This window comes from Barbatula barbatula, assembly GCF_947034865.1.
Source record: "Barbatula barbatula genome assembly, chromosome: 25".
NCBI lineage: Eukaryota > Metazoa > Chordata > Actinopteri > Cypriniformes > Nemacheilidae > Barbatula > Barbatula barbatula.
Window position 1 is genome coordinate 14,457,521 of NC_136788.1, and position 15,018 is coordinate 14,472,538.

The 15,018-nt window shown below is 39.6% G+C and overlaps 1 protein-coding gene across 1 annotated transcript in view; it reads left to right on the forward strand.

Moving 5' to 3' along the window:
- Positions 1-2,682: 2,682 nt before the first annotated feature.
- furinb (furin (paired basic amino acid cleaving enzyme) b) overlaps positions 2,683-15,018 on the forward strand; it is a 53,696-nt gene continuing 41,360 nt past the window's right edge. Inside the window, exons 1-2 of the mRNA XM_079450768.1 lie at positions 2,683-2,926; positions 5,997-6,274. Of these exons, the coding sequence (XP_079306894.1) occupies positions 6,095-6,274 (180 nt within the window). The 5' untranslated portion in view covers positions 2,683-2,926; positions 5,997-6,094. The remainder of the gene's footprint in view (positions 2,927-5,996; positions 6,275-15,018) is intronic.

Below are 15,018 nucleotides of genomic sequence, written 5' to 3' on the forward strand. Positions count from 1 at the left end.
ATTAGAAACAGGTGGCAGACATGCATCTTTTTTATGCCAGAGTAAATGAACACAGGCGACATTGTGCCACATGAAACTATATTTATTTATGTAGAACCGAGATTGTCTTTTGCATCGTCCTTATATTTTTAAAAATGTCAATACCCATTTTATTACATGCTTAACATTTAACGTTTTAAAGTAGTAATATGTTTTTGGTTGTTTATTTTAGCAATCTAATGCAATATCTAAACTTTGGTTAATTTCAATTTTTCATATTATTTTATTATTAAAGTAACTTAAATATATTTAAAAAATGTATATTAAGGTTAAATACTTCAAATAAAATAGACTCTTTATAAAAAGACCACTTGATATGTTTACCTTATGAGTTTGCATGAGTTAACATTGGCAAGGTTAGACCCTACCTCACTGAGCATGCGGCACAACTCCTTGTCCAGGCCCTGGTAATCTCAAGGTTGGACTACTGCAATGCTCTCCTTGCTGGTCTTCCTGCAAAGGCTATCAAACCACTTCAGCTGGTTCAAAACGCAGCAGCACGCCTCATCTTCCAACAGCCCAAAAGGGCTCATGACACCCCTTTTCATCTCTCTCCACTGGCTACCGGTTGAAGCCCGGATCAGATTCAAGTCACTGATGTTTGCATACAGGACTATCACTGGATCTGCTCCGCTTACTTTCACACCCCACTACACTCCTACACCCCATCAAGAACCCTGCGTTCAGCAAACGAGCGGCGCCTTGAAATGCTTTCTCATAAGGGCACTAAAACCCTTTCCTGCTCATTCTCCTTCACAACTCCTTCCTGGTGGTTCGCACCTATTGTACTATTGCTCTTTGTATGACATATCGCTTATTGGTCCCCGAACTCTTTGTAAGTCATTTTGGATAAAAGCGTCTGCTAAATGACTAAATGTAATCAAATAAGTTAAACGGCATCTGTGTGGGTGGCTGGTTGTATTGCAGGAAATCTTAATAGGCCAAAAACATTCTTCATTTTCTTTGAACAAAATATAATTCCCATTGTTCATGTTTTTATATTATGCATATCCTTGTAACCTTGGTTATTTAAGGATATTTTCGTTTTTGCATAAGAGGGGTGGTGTGGCCCAGCAGATACAGCTTAAGGCTTGTTCGGTGCCCTTGAGATTGCTCCAGGTGGATTCTTTTGTAATTAGTGTACTGTCATTTCCTTGAGATAAAAGCATCTTCTAAATTACTACCTAGAGGAAAGCTTAGTCATCTCCCATCATGTGTATATTTTTCCATTACTTAAATTCAGCATTTAGTTAATAAGACTACAAAATGACATCGAGGTACCTAGATATCTGAATTGTATTTTAAAAATGACCTCAATGATAGCAGCAAACCAGAATAGTCTAGTCTAATTTAATTCGCATCACTTGCAATAATCTTGATTTATTTTGTATTTTAATTGAAATGTTTGCCTTCTTTTCTAAATTAAATTGAAAGCGCGATGTAACTAAGCCACATTTGTGGTTATTTGCCCTTCGAAGGCTTTTCTATGGTGTCGCAGAGACAAAATAATTTGTCATCGAAGAAGAAACCGTCAGAGAAATTCTACCTGAATGCGTAGTGCAAATATTGACAAAACTATTGATTTTATTTTACATCTGTCTACAAATAAAATTGCAAATGGCCCTATTTCCATCCACTGAACAAGATCTACCCTGTTATCTTTATAACTGCTTCAATGATCTCAAAACTCATAGAATAATTAAATCCACCGAAGGGGGTCGAGCTTTCTCGTACGTTGCACCTAAACTCTAGAATAGCCTTCCTGATACTATTCGAGGGTCAGACACACTTTCCCAATTTAAATCTAGATTAAAGACACATCTTTTCAGCCAAGCATTCACTGAATGCAAAATATAAATAAACGACAAGGAGACTGCATTTGCATTTTTACATTTAGTCATTTAGCAGACCATTGATTTAGATATTATTTACTAGAATGATTGAACATGTTATTTAAACACAATGTTCTGTGCTGTGTTTGACCTTTTTGTGTTTTCGGTTTTTCTTATCTTCTCTTGTAAAGCTGCTTTACAACAATGCACATTATGAAAAGCGTTATCTAAATAAAATTCAATTGAATTGATGCTGCTGTCCTTGGTCCTGAATAGGATGCTGATGAGACCTCTGATGTTTTCTACGGTGCATTCTTTTACTACAATAATCAGACAAATCTCACGAATAACATATATTAGAATATAAAAGATATATTGGAGGAAGGAGACGAAACTATTTTAGATTTGCATCTATATTTTGTACCACGGTACACCTTTATGTTTTACTGCTCTACTATTAATTGAAGTCCATATGACAACAGGTGAATTTAACGTTGATGGCTGAAATCCTGCAGATGGGGCCCGCGGATCGCAGACCGCAAACATGTTCATCACATGACGTACTTCCTGGGAATTGTAGGACATTTGTAATTACCCCGGATTTGTACACGGGTGTGTATTACAGAGCCCTACGAACAATAAACAAACGCTGCAGTTGAAACGTTACATCACACGCGGCTGTTTAATGGCTAACATTATTCGCTGCTCTGATTGAAGCACATCTTTCAGACAAAAGAATAATAAATAATTAAAACGCAGGACTACAGGAAGACGCGTGCTGCTGAAAGTTTCATCGATCTGCGCGCTCTCTCTGCGCGCGATGCCGAGTGAGTTCAGGGGGTCTCGCGTCACACGAGCAGCGGCGCGAGCGCTCCGTTAACGGTTGCTTTGCCTTCGCGGCGGCTGCACTTTACTTTCCCGCGATGAGTGGAGTTCAAACCGGAGCCGAAAGCTGAAATGTAAGCCCGTTTACCGGAATTCTGTCTGTGTGAAGCGGCGACTGTTCGGTGTGGTATGCCGTTACTCGAGGAGGAGTCAACGGTCTCACGTCTGAGGTAAATGACAGCTATGTGTGTGTTTTATTATTGTTGTAGCAAATAATAAAGGGCAATGTTTACTATGAGGAGATTTTATTTTGTCTGAATTTGGAGCAGAGCGCTGATATTTTAATTCAACGAATACATTTTAATACTGTTTGCAGAAAACTGTACTCTTACAAATGTTTAATTGTGTATTTGTGTACATCCTAGGTACTAATTCAGTTTAACGTTACACAGTTATAATTTTCCATCTACAAGCGTGTTTTTTTGTGTATAATTTTATTATTAGCATTTACACGTTAGGTACGCTTGTCAACAAAACTGTGTTTTTTATGAGTAATTTTATGAGTAATTTCAACGGTTAGATTAAGCAGAAATATATTAGCAATAGCGTAAACTTTCCACTTTAAACATGTACATGCATGAAGTGTCGTGCAACCTTATATTTTTGTGTAAACATAAGTAAAAGAAAACAATAGCAGTATTTTTTCTTCTCGGTTTTTATTATTACGTCATTTGCATGAAAATAATTTCCGTCACGCGCCTTTGTGATTCGGTTTACTTTGACTGGTTTACGGTGCACGTGAGAGTGACTCTACCGTGTAAAGCCAATACAATATTCAATGCGCCCAGTACAGGAAAGAACAACAAAGAGCAAGAGCCACGATCATACACACCTCTTTTCCACCCCAGTGGATTTAAGAGTCTGATCTCCTCTAGTTCAAGATTCATGACTGTACGTGATCATCCTCAGAAATGTATGTCTCCACCTTCAGAACGTGAAAACTATAGCCCTCCTATGTTTATTGCCATGTGATTAATGTTTGGCTAACATGTCCTCCAGTGTTTGCCCTTTTTACATAAGTGTCCTTTTAACTTTCGTGAAACATTGGTTTTGTTGGCAGCTTGACTATGAAATTGCTTTTTGCCTTAAGGCTCCTGCGAACTGGCAGTGCGGTCATTTTCTATCTCTTGTCCTGTCAAGAAATAGGATAACAGGAAGAAGAGATAAGGAGAGCGTATATGCGTGCTGTCTTTCCCTTTTCTAATGAGTGATTAAGCTTTTCAGTTCCTGCCCTTACCAAGCCATCATGGGTCATTAAAGCTTTAGTAGTTGTAGTTGTGTTTGATGAGGAGTTATTAAGGCATAGTAATTACTGTTCCCTCTTCCCTAGAGAACACGCCATAAAAATTTGGCTCCCCGTGCCAGCATAGCGTCACCCAGGATGGCGCCTTTTGCGAACAAAAAATCTGTTAGATCCTTGGTGAGAGCTAATCTTTTTTTTCCATTTTGACTTTAACGATGGCTCGTGAGTCATTACATTTGAAAAACAGATCGTTTGAAGGACAGAATGAAGATTGATCTTTCGACCTTCGCCGAATCCTCCAAAAAAAGGTCGGCTCTGAATCCTCTCTTGAAAAACGCTCCATTTGGATGGCTTCCATTTGACCGGTCCCCGAGGCCCATTTGCAAAGTATTAGTAATGCTCTCTGCTGTGTTTTTCAGTTCTATCAAGGTTTTTCCTTTATTAAATATTTTGCTAATTTAAAGTTGTGTTTAATAATGCAACAATTATCAGGAGCCCCTTTGGCCAGGTTCCATTTGCTTGTGGACGCAGTTAAGATAACGTCATGGATTCTATCGTATCTTCTTCTGTATGAACTGTTCTTCTGCTTTGAAAGCCAGACAAATCCCAATACTTCATCAGAGCTAATAGGGAGAGAAATAAGCTGTCCCATGTGTGTCATGATAGACATTGACGGTCTACAGGCGCATCTTACCACTGTAACATTTTAAAGGTAAACCCTTCATTACCTCTGACATTTATCCAGAAGGAGCTTTCAAAAGAGACTGCATTATTAAATTAGTCTTGTCAAGACCGTCGAAGATGGAATGACTTAACTTGAAAAGCAGTTATCTGACAATGCTAAAATGGCTTGTAGTTATAAGAAGAACTTCTATCACTTACTGTGTTTAGATGTAATTTAGATCTGTCTTCAAAATGTACATTAATTTATTCATACAGTTGTTCAGAATGGAGTTTAGAAATGACAGGCGTTGTTGTTAAGCAGTTAAAGTGTGGTGAACAGTTGTGGTAAAGTGTACGTACAGTATATTACTCTCTGTCCTCCTCTCTCTCTCTCTCTCTGTTGCTTGTAGAGGTGTGACTCTCACGGGTTCCATCAGAAAGACACACATGGTTGTCTTCGCTTCTCTCTCCAGCTCACTGCACTGTGCCAGCCCTTAATGAGCTCTGTAATGCAGAATTTAGACGTGACAATTTGTTTGTTTCTTCACCGGGGCTTTTTCCAAGATCCTCGCTTCATCCCCTACCACGCGGTGCTATTTAAATGCTAAAATCGGCATTGTGCTGTAGCCGTCATACGCTAACGGACTAGTTTTGCTAATGGCATTCTGTCTTTTGAAACCTTACTTTAAAGGGCATTATGCAGTTACGCTCTGTAATTATAACACCTTTTCGCTTTGCGATTTCTTAATTTCATATTTCACAAGCATGGTATTAGGATATCATGAATTGGAAGCTGATTTGCTCGCTGTATGTTTTTCAAAGCAGCAATATGCATTTGACTAACATTGTTTTATGGTCTGTTCTGTTGTAGAGGGTGTCTGACGTTATACATTGAGCACTGAGCCAAACTTTGAAATGACACCGTCAGCAAAAACTGAGCTGTCTCTAAGGAGCTGCTCAACTCTCACGGGACTCACTTTGTGTTGTACTGCTTCTCTGAGAAATGATGCAAGACTCGAAAGCTTCAGGGTCATCTTTGCTGTGTCAAATGGATCATGTAGTTGCTCTAGATACAAACGTGAAGTAGGTACATAATGTGAGTTGCACAGCCTGCTCGTCTCCCTGTCGCAAGTGTTGTGTGTATCCCAGTTTTCCCCCAGTGTAAAGCTATCAATAGCTCTCAAGTCACCTTCATGAAAATGTGTGGCTTGCCGTGGTCCCTCTGCAAATGTTTTCTGACAGTGCGTTTATGTTCAGCTAACCTGAGCTTTATAGAAGATAGGCCTTTCAGTGTGCTAGTATTTTTTGGCTGACACTCTCTCTGATCTCTCTAGGTCATCACAGTGCTGAATTCACGACATAGACCGCAGATGCGTTAGAAAGCCAAGCAATCCAGGAAACCTGAGGGCTCTGAGCCTAAGCACTCCTGTTCATGGAGGGCCGCCGGACCCTGCTGCTGCTGCTGGGGGCGTTTCTGGTCCTCAGGAATGCTGAGGTCCACGCGACTGCTGACCGAGGCATCTACACCAACACATGGGCCGTCCACATCGAAGGTGGAGCTGAGGAGGCAGAGAGAATCGCAAGCAAACACGGTTTCATCAGTCATGGGAGGGTGAGTGGGATCAGTTCTTTATCAAAGATTTGTTCCCTGTTCTGTGTTGCCATGTTTGTCTATGTGGAGATAATGCTGAATGAGAGTGCAAAGCATCATTTACCTTTCTGCTGTCAAGCCGTATCGCTTTACGCCGGTGAAAGACACATTTGCACAAACACACACCCCCGCAAACACAAAAAGTCTCTAAGAACGAGTCCTTGTAGATGCCGGTCGAGTCGCAATGTCTTGCCCCCGTCACTGTTCAATTCATTAAGACGGAGATGTGTCGGATGTGATTGGCGAAATTAATTTCGGCTTATGTTGTATTCTATCCACGCCGCCCGGATTGTATTGTTCGTCTCGCCAGATGTTCCCGCGTCTGTTGTTACGGAATTAAACGCTTAGCTGAGAGACGAAAAGCAGGAATGTATCTGACAGCTGAAGCATTATTGTATGGGAATTAATCCCTGTGAGTGCAGTGCCCTCTGAGCTCGCTATGAGGAGTCTGTGAATAGCACATGTGTGGGAGGACAGGAGAAGAAATAGCTGCCAAAATAAAAATTTCCTCTCCCCTCCTCACATTTGCCCTACTGTAAATCAGATTCTACAAACACATTTAAAGAAAATGTAAAAGCCAGCTGGAAAAGAACTGGTCCTCTGCTTAAGCTGAGCAGGTTGGTTATGTGGTAGCTTGTTTGTTGTTGGTGGAGGGTTGTCATCTGGCTTTCTCAGATCGAAACCAACCATTTACTGGTGGTCCAACTTTCTGTTTGCTCCGTTCTTTCTTTTTTCCTGATTTAAGAGCTTCCTGACTAATTTGAACTGACAGCTGAACAAATGAACTCACTCATTTTCCACTGATACAAACCAGTGAACCTGATACACACATCTCAGACATCCATTACAGACAACATAACAAACTGGAAAGAAGCAGTATTAGCTGATTTAGTTTTAATTATTTTGTTTGTTCTGTGTAAGAAATGAAACAAACATGTTCAATTACTTTAATGGAACTACTCTGATTCACAAGTAATTTTTGCCACTCGGTATATGTCAGTTTCCCTTATAAGAATTTAAGATTGTTCATGTTGATTACGTGTGCGACCAAACACACATTAACTGTGTTGAAGATTAATGAAATACTTAGAATGCAGAAGGAAATTGTGTTATTGGTGAATGTCTTTGTTTTGTATGAAGTTCACCTTATGTTTCTGATTTCAATAATAATTACTAATCCATTTTTAATGCCGATTTATTTCGTTGTGACCTTAAGTTTGATTTAAACAGCCTGCGAACTTTTCCACACTATCCCTGTTAAGAAGCATGGATCACAATAGACTGATGTGTGTGTGCACATTGTGTGTATGCCCAGAATTCTTGGCGTTCATTAGTGTGGCATAATAAACAAGTTCTTCGTGCATCTACGTTGATTTATGCATGACACTGACCTGTCAGTCAAACAAGGGACAGTTTCACACCCTGCACATCGGATTGATTTTTCATTATTCATTTCAGACTCTCAGGCAGATTGTGAAAGTCCTTGAAGGATCCCTGTGTTCCGAGTTGAATTTTTTATGCCATAAGGTGCTTTCTCTCATCTTCCCCTCTCTCCATTTGATGTTATTTTTTGCCGCTCGGAAACTGTGACCTGAGCAGAGAGCTTTGAGATGCAGGTGTCTGGGTGAGGAGGCGTGGCACGCTAATCCAGAGTGCCGTCACTTCGGCCATGTCTAGTCGCAGTGCTTCCTCACAGAAATCCACCAGAAATCCTTCAACCCTGAAATGGTATCACTTCAAAAATGTTTTATAAGGAGATATGAGAAGGTGAAGCATCGAGCATGCAGGAAGGAGAAAAGGGTATATCAAATAAAGTGTTGATTCAGAAAGATTTATATAAAATATTACGTGGACCGCCATATGTTGACCACCACAAAAAAGGAGCAAAACAAAGATGTATAGATTTGGCTAAAATTGGACCGGATTGAAACATTTAAAGAGAGAAAATGGGCATTGTATACACTTGCTTTGTACTTTACCCATGTCTGCCTCTAACATTTTACATGCATTAACTTTATAGTCTTTGAAACTGAGTAGATCATAGGATTTAACAGCAGTGAACGTACATATTCCAGAATAGAAAAACTGAAATGTTTTGGTCCATTATGTCACTCTGGAGGCTCAATAGCCTGGAATAGTGATTAAGGAAGACAAAAGTGACATCAGGTCAACAAATGACTCGCTGTGCTCTGCCTCATTCCAAGTGACAGAAAGTGCCTTATTTATTTCTGAAAGGGCCTGTCACTCTCCACAGGGGAACGATGGGACATGTTAGACATTTATCCAAGCCCATAATTACTTGATTGCCCGGCCCGAATCCTGTGGGGAGGGTTTCAGCTCGTTCACAGGCAAGAATGGATGGATAGGTGAAGATAAAAGCAGGGAGTGCGGGACTTAAATGTCATGTTGCTTGAGCTGTCATCCCTCAGAGCGACAGGATGTTCCTCTGAGGAGATGGAGGACGGTGGAGGAGACCCAGGGGGGGAGACGAAGCCACTAACACCCTCTTGCTGGAGGCTGTGAATGTCATTGAACAGGTGAACAGCGTGTGTGTCATTGTCCCTTAAGCTTTTCACATTTTACCAAACCCAAGTGATAACTCAAGTCAGATCCTCCTGCCGAGCAGGTAATTGCAGAGTTAATTTAAGTAAGTCTTGACCTGTTCCCTGTCATTTCCAACACCAATTTATGAGGTGTCGCTAGAGCGGATACGCCGATTCAAGTTATATTACAGTCTGTTAGCAGTCTGACTTTCCCAACTTCCTGACTATTACGCATTTCAAGGGCCTCCTACTGTCCACACACACCTGCCACCGTTCTCTTCAAGTGTTGTAATGAGCGCACCTGAGGACATGGAAGTTCAGGTGGGGAATCTATAAAATGAGGAACGAGGCGCTCATCTATGGAATTGAAGTGGATGAGTTTAGAGGGAGGATTTTACTGAAACAAATCCTCAACCTGAGAGTTGTGAACAGCTGTTCAACTCATTCAGCGGAAAAGAGATTAAATGATTTGAAGCCATATGCTCGAGTTTTAGCATTGTATATGGCCATAGATTTAGAAACCAGGTGACCTCACTGTCTTAAAATTAGTTGTTTAGCAGATGTTTTTATGCAAAGTAATTAGCTTTTATTGGCACTGGAGCTTCTGCCAAAAAGTATTTGATCTTATTTTAAGTACATTTAAGTATGCTCATTGGTCTAATGATTGCGATGCTTAATGCTGTAGGTGAGCAGTACGACCATCTCTTATATCATGATGAATTTAATTTATTGTAGTGGTATCGGTATCATTATATCAAACATATAATGTAAATAAAAATCATATGTTTTATGTATCTAGCATCTGTATTTGTTGACTCGTTTTAGCTGTATACTATCATTCTTGCCAGCCCTAGCTGAGTGCATTGTTTGCCAGGAGCAGAGGGATGGGAATTAAGATTCTAGCATTTGTGCGGCTTTCAACAGGATTTCAACAGCTTTCTTTGTCCTAACTGCAGTTGGTGGTGTTTGTGCATTTCTTTCCGTTAATGCTCTGTGTGTGTGTGTGTGTGTGTGTGTGTGTGTGTGTGTGTGTGTGTGAAAGTAACGGCTAAGCAGGCAGCTGATCAGCACACTTCAGTGACGCATTTGTCCCCACCTCTCCCCGTCTGCACACAAAAACACTTGTGATTGCTCCCATCGCCGAGCACAGCTCTCAAAGGCCTCTCTGCTTTTATAGCTGCCGGTGGGGAGGGATGGTGGTTCGTGTATTGTGGGCTGATTGAATTTGCCACAGCGCCTCGCTGTCATTGTTTTTTGTTTGTTTTGAATCAGACAGTTCCTGACAATAGGGTACACAGAGCAAGTCTTCACTATCTGGGGTTCTGCGGGTAGCAATAACCGATTCGCGCCTCTTGTGTATTTTTCCACCCTTGCTTATTCTTGGTGTTCGTCTAACAGCTGAGAGCATCGGTGCACCTAAAACCCAAATGGGAAAAATGATTCTGTACTAAAGAACGAAATGTTTATGTTGAAACTTTTACAAAGTCACAAATGCTGTACGATTAAAAAATGATTCATGTTTTTAGATAAACTAGGTAGTTTATCCATCCGCGCCTGTTGAAGCTGATATGACCTAACTAATTATAACCTACTGAGAAAGCATTTTGTGTCCCAAGGGGAAAAAGATAAGAGTTCAAATTAGTAACATTATTATTTCAGCGCAAACAATAATTTTGATTCATTTCTCATTAAGAAGACAAGCAAAAAGCCTGTTTTGCACTCACAATAAAAGTCTGTTGGACAGTTATGTAAGGTTGAAATGTACTACAAGTTTTGTTGCATTGCTCTCAATGTTTATATGTATTTGTTAGTTTAGTTGTTAATTGCTTTGCATTATTTTAAGTATTTAAGATAAAATGACAGACATTTACCCTAATAACTTAAACATGTTTTTAATTGTTTTGTGATTGATTCAAGTTTATTCCAAATTGTATCACCGATCGCTTGCTATAATGTTTTATTTATCAATACGTTTCATTATGGAAATAATAAGGGGTTTTATTTAAAGCCCATTCATGTTGCTTTTAATGTAGTATGTGGATGCTTCTCGTTACATTTCTCTCAGAATTAAGTTTAAATACAGTTGTTCCAGCCCTCACCTCCACCCCAATTCCTTTCATCTTAACTTATCAGAAGTCCCCAGAGAGTTGCAATTCGCATGTACAGTTCTCAAATTAAGAGCTCCTACAGCTTCATGAGCTTTTACTGTTTCTTTCTATCTCTGATACAAAATCACTATCTTTCTGTGCGTCTGGCTGTCTGCTGCCAAAATACTCTCTCTTTTTGTTCAAAGCTTTGTCACTCTGCCAACTTTTCAGAAATCATTATTTTAAGATGACTGGATAGGTAGACAAAGTTAGACACTGTTCTCTCTCTTTCTTAAGTCTCTTAGTAGCCTACAGTATAAGAAATGCACATTGATAGGACAGCTCTGCAGGGAACACGTCTACTCTGATGGAGCTAAGCTGTCTGTGTTATAGTGTCACAGATAGTGTACTACAGAGAGACATATTTGGCTGTCACGACCCTGTCATATTAAAGGTAACTTTTGATACGTAAGCAGTAGTGATTAAATTGTAAGTTATATTAAATGGCAGTCGGTGAGGCTAAAAATACACATTATGTTCTTTTCTGCTGTTCTCCATGGAGTTGTTTTTTAACACAAGAACGATTCCTGTGCGAGTAGCCCTTAGTCTGCTGCATTTGATCTATCCTGGCAGAGTGGTTATAGAGCAGAATACTTGATTGTGATATCTGTTAGATGGTTGGTGAGATTGGATGAGCTTTGATTTGATTCAGTGTCCCAGAGCTTATATTGCTTTTATGGTTGCCTGTTTTTTGCTCGGTTTCTAGCTGATTACAAGAGCTGATAATTTATTGATGGGAGATCACATATAAATGTACCATGATGGCTCAGAACAATGTGTTAACATCTTTTTATCAACTAGCTAAATCAACCTGAATGCATTAGGCTGACAATAAGAAGTATGTGCAAAGACAAGTCATCACTTTTTATGTCTCATCTCAAGGAGAAATAGTCATTTTATTTTAACTAATTATCCATCAGCCTCAAGGAACTTTTCCTTTAATCTTTAGAGATCTTTTTGTGTTGCCAGAAGCACACAAGAGACAATTTTGTTACAAAGGACTTGATAAAAAAGTTGTTTCCCAAGTCTGCAGCCTTGTCGACTTTGAGAAGAGGAGAGGAGTATCTATCTAGCAGCTGGAGACAAAACTGTCTGAAGTTCTGCAGGCGGTCGATGGGAGATTGATACGACCAGTAGAGATGATGGAATGTGAAATATCAAGTGTGGCACGCTCAGTCTGACACAAAATGAGGGAGTCAATCTGAGGGAAAGACAGAGAGCGATTGCTCTCAAGCTTTGTATGTTTGTGTGAGTATGTATTGATTTATGCAGTATCTTCTTTGAAGTCATTCTTTGTATACCTTTTAGGGTTAACCTCACAAAACTGTGGCTAAACCTTTGAGTTTTATGATCCATTCCAGGTTCAAAAGTGGTGCCAGCTGTCTTTAAAATTAAAAGTGTGAAATGTTAACCTATGGTAAACAAAGATGTTAACCGAGGGTTATTTTTTGTGTAATGCATTTTTAAGTGAATTACCCAAGAATTGATTTCCCACGATAACACAGCAACCCAAAGCGTTGGGACTACATCACCAGCGGATAATGTTCTGATCAAGAAGAAGCATAGCTTCATTTCTGACGGCGTGCAGAGCTCAGATTTAAGACTTGAAAAAGAATTAATGCATTTTGATGACACTAAATATTCATGAAATTCTTCAAAGAACATTCCCTAAACACAGAGCAAAAAAGAGCAAAGGTTTTATTAACAGCACTTAATAGCAATCATCTGTCCACCGTATTTATTTATGATCCGCTTGGTCTTATTTGTCCGCATTGTTACTTGGCAGCACCATTTCAAGAACTGTTTATTAGAAACATTTTCATAAAGTAATTTGTTGCTTCACTGTCTTTGGCCCATCTTCACTCATTGTTTACGTGGTCTCTCTTTCCTAGCGTTCCCCAATAAAAAGAGATGGATGTCTCTCATTCTTCTCTGTGGTCTCGTTATACCCATAATTCAGAGCACAGATAGAGCTGTTATGGGTGAGTGTGTCACACCATAGTTGAGGGAGGTTACTGAATATTCATAAGGTCATCAAACGCGCTTTTTTTAACCAGCCAATAGGGCAAAACTCATGCCTCGCTTGCTACTATTGTGCTGTACCGATGGGTTAAGATGGTCTAAGGTGGTTAGCTGTAAAAATTGTTGAGCTTCTTTATGTTTTTACAGGTCTATTAACCAGTGGGCAAATGTCATCACCACCACATCCCTTCTGGTCACTTTAAGTTAAGATGAGTGGGCTCTAAAAACCATCCACCTGTGGACACACTCTCTTCATATTATGCGCAGTGGTCACTTTAAGTTTGACAGGCAACCCATGTTGCAATGTTTGTAACATTGAACAATGTAATTTATTCTTTTATAATATTCCAATGGGCATGTCTATTATATGTATATATAATAGTCTAGTTTACTAAAGTATATGTATAGTTAGATTAGGTATAAGTTTATATCTGTCATATGTGTTTTGTCTCTATGTAACACCTTGGTCCTGTGAGACAACATTTCATTCCAATGTATGTCCCCACATGTAGTGAAATAAAGCTCACTTGACTTGAATTAGGAAGGTGAAACAATAATTATCATGCTAAAGCCCAAGTTGCGTTTCTATATTGATCACTTCTTTTGTAACCAATACTCCATCTTGAACAAATCAAGACAATTACTAACATTTTACATCTATATATTGACTGTTATATACAGGCCTAATTATACAGGATTTTCTTGATCAGACAGCCCACTCGTAAATTGAAAATATGTTTATATGATATATATCTTTAGCATATGCCTGGTTATAACGTTCTGGTTCACCAAGAGAAATTGCTTGCCAACTTCAAATCGACAGTGACACAGTCTTTGCATAATATGTTTTTTCATCAAAATTATACTTCACATTTACATCATTGGGTATTTGGGGTGGTACCAGACCTTTCTAAGCAGGCTTTTTGTACAGTCTATGCCATACTGTTCTCCAATTGCTCTTGCCTCAGGAACGTCCAAGAGTAAACAGCATTTCATCATGGCCATCTCCACAGATTGAATTCAAATCAGCAGGCAATTCAGTTCATTTTTGAAAATCTGCTTAGAATTCCTGGAGTGAAATTGAATTGCCTTTCGATTCATCCTCTAACCGTGCCGAAATACATTTCCACATGGCCAATATCGATCCTTTGACACTCAACAATCACAACTCCAAATCAACATTTATCGAAGTCGCCTTTGCCCTGAGGGAGTGCCTCTCTCACCGATTTTTTCCACCTCGAATAAAATTACGGATGTGGCTAGAATATGGTCTCAGCCATAGCACACTGTCCTTCCCCCATTTCTTAAATTTTGAAGCAGGAATATATAACAAGCTGTTTCTGCTTCTTAGGCTAGCTGGAGCGCATCCTGTTCTGCTCATTGCTCCACGTACGTTTTTGGTTTCAGATGCAGTGGCACTGCTCCCTGTCTGGAGCGCATGGGGTGCCATTTGTCTTCTGAGACAGATTTGTGTAGCACAAGCTTGTTATTTAGACAACACGCACACAGATGCACACATGGTGGATATGTACTAGGTTAACAATGTGAAGTGAATAATGCCTGATTACAGGGTAGTGTTCAGCCATTGTAGTGGAGTTCCTCGCAGGAGACGGCTAAATAATTACTCCCCTACTGCTTCTTTTCTCCACAGAGCTCCTTCGCTCCCTCTCTCTCTCTCTCTCTCTCTCTCTCCTTTCACCATCCCTGCTTGGTCCTTTTCTCTTCTCCTTTCTGCTGTCCCTACTTTTAATTCATTTTTTATTTATTTATCTCACTCTATGAAACTATGTCTGTTTTCAGCCCTTCCTCGACAGCTTGCTGAAACCAGGGGATAGAGTTTGTTGGAAGAAAACTATATATTGATGTATGAGTTGCGCATATTAGTTTTTAAATGTTTTAAACAGGGGACTTTATTCTCCAAATCAAAAGCCTTTATTTTAAAAAGCCATTGTTGGCTATTCAATCGATTCAATTGGTTTGAAAGCACTGAACA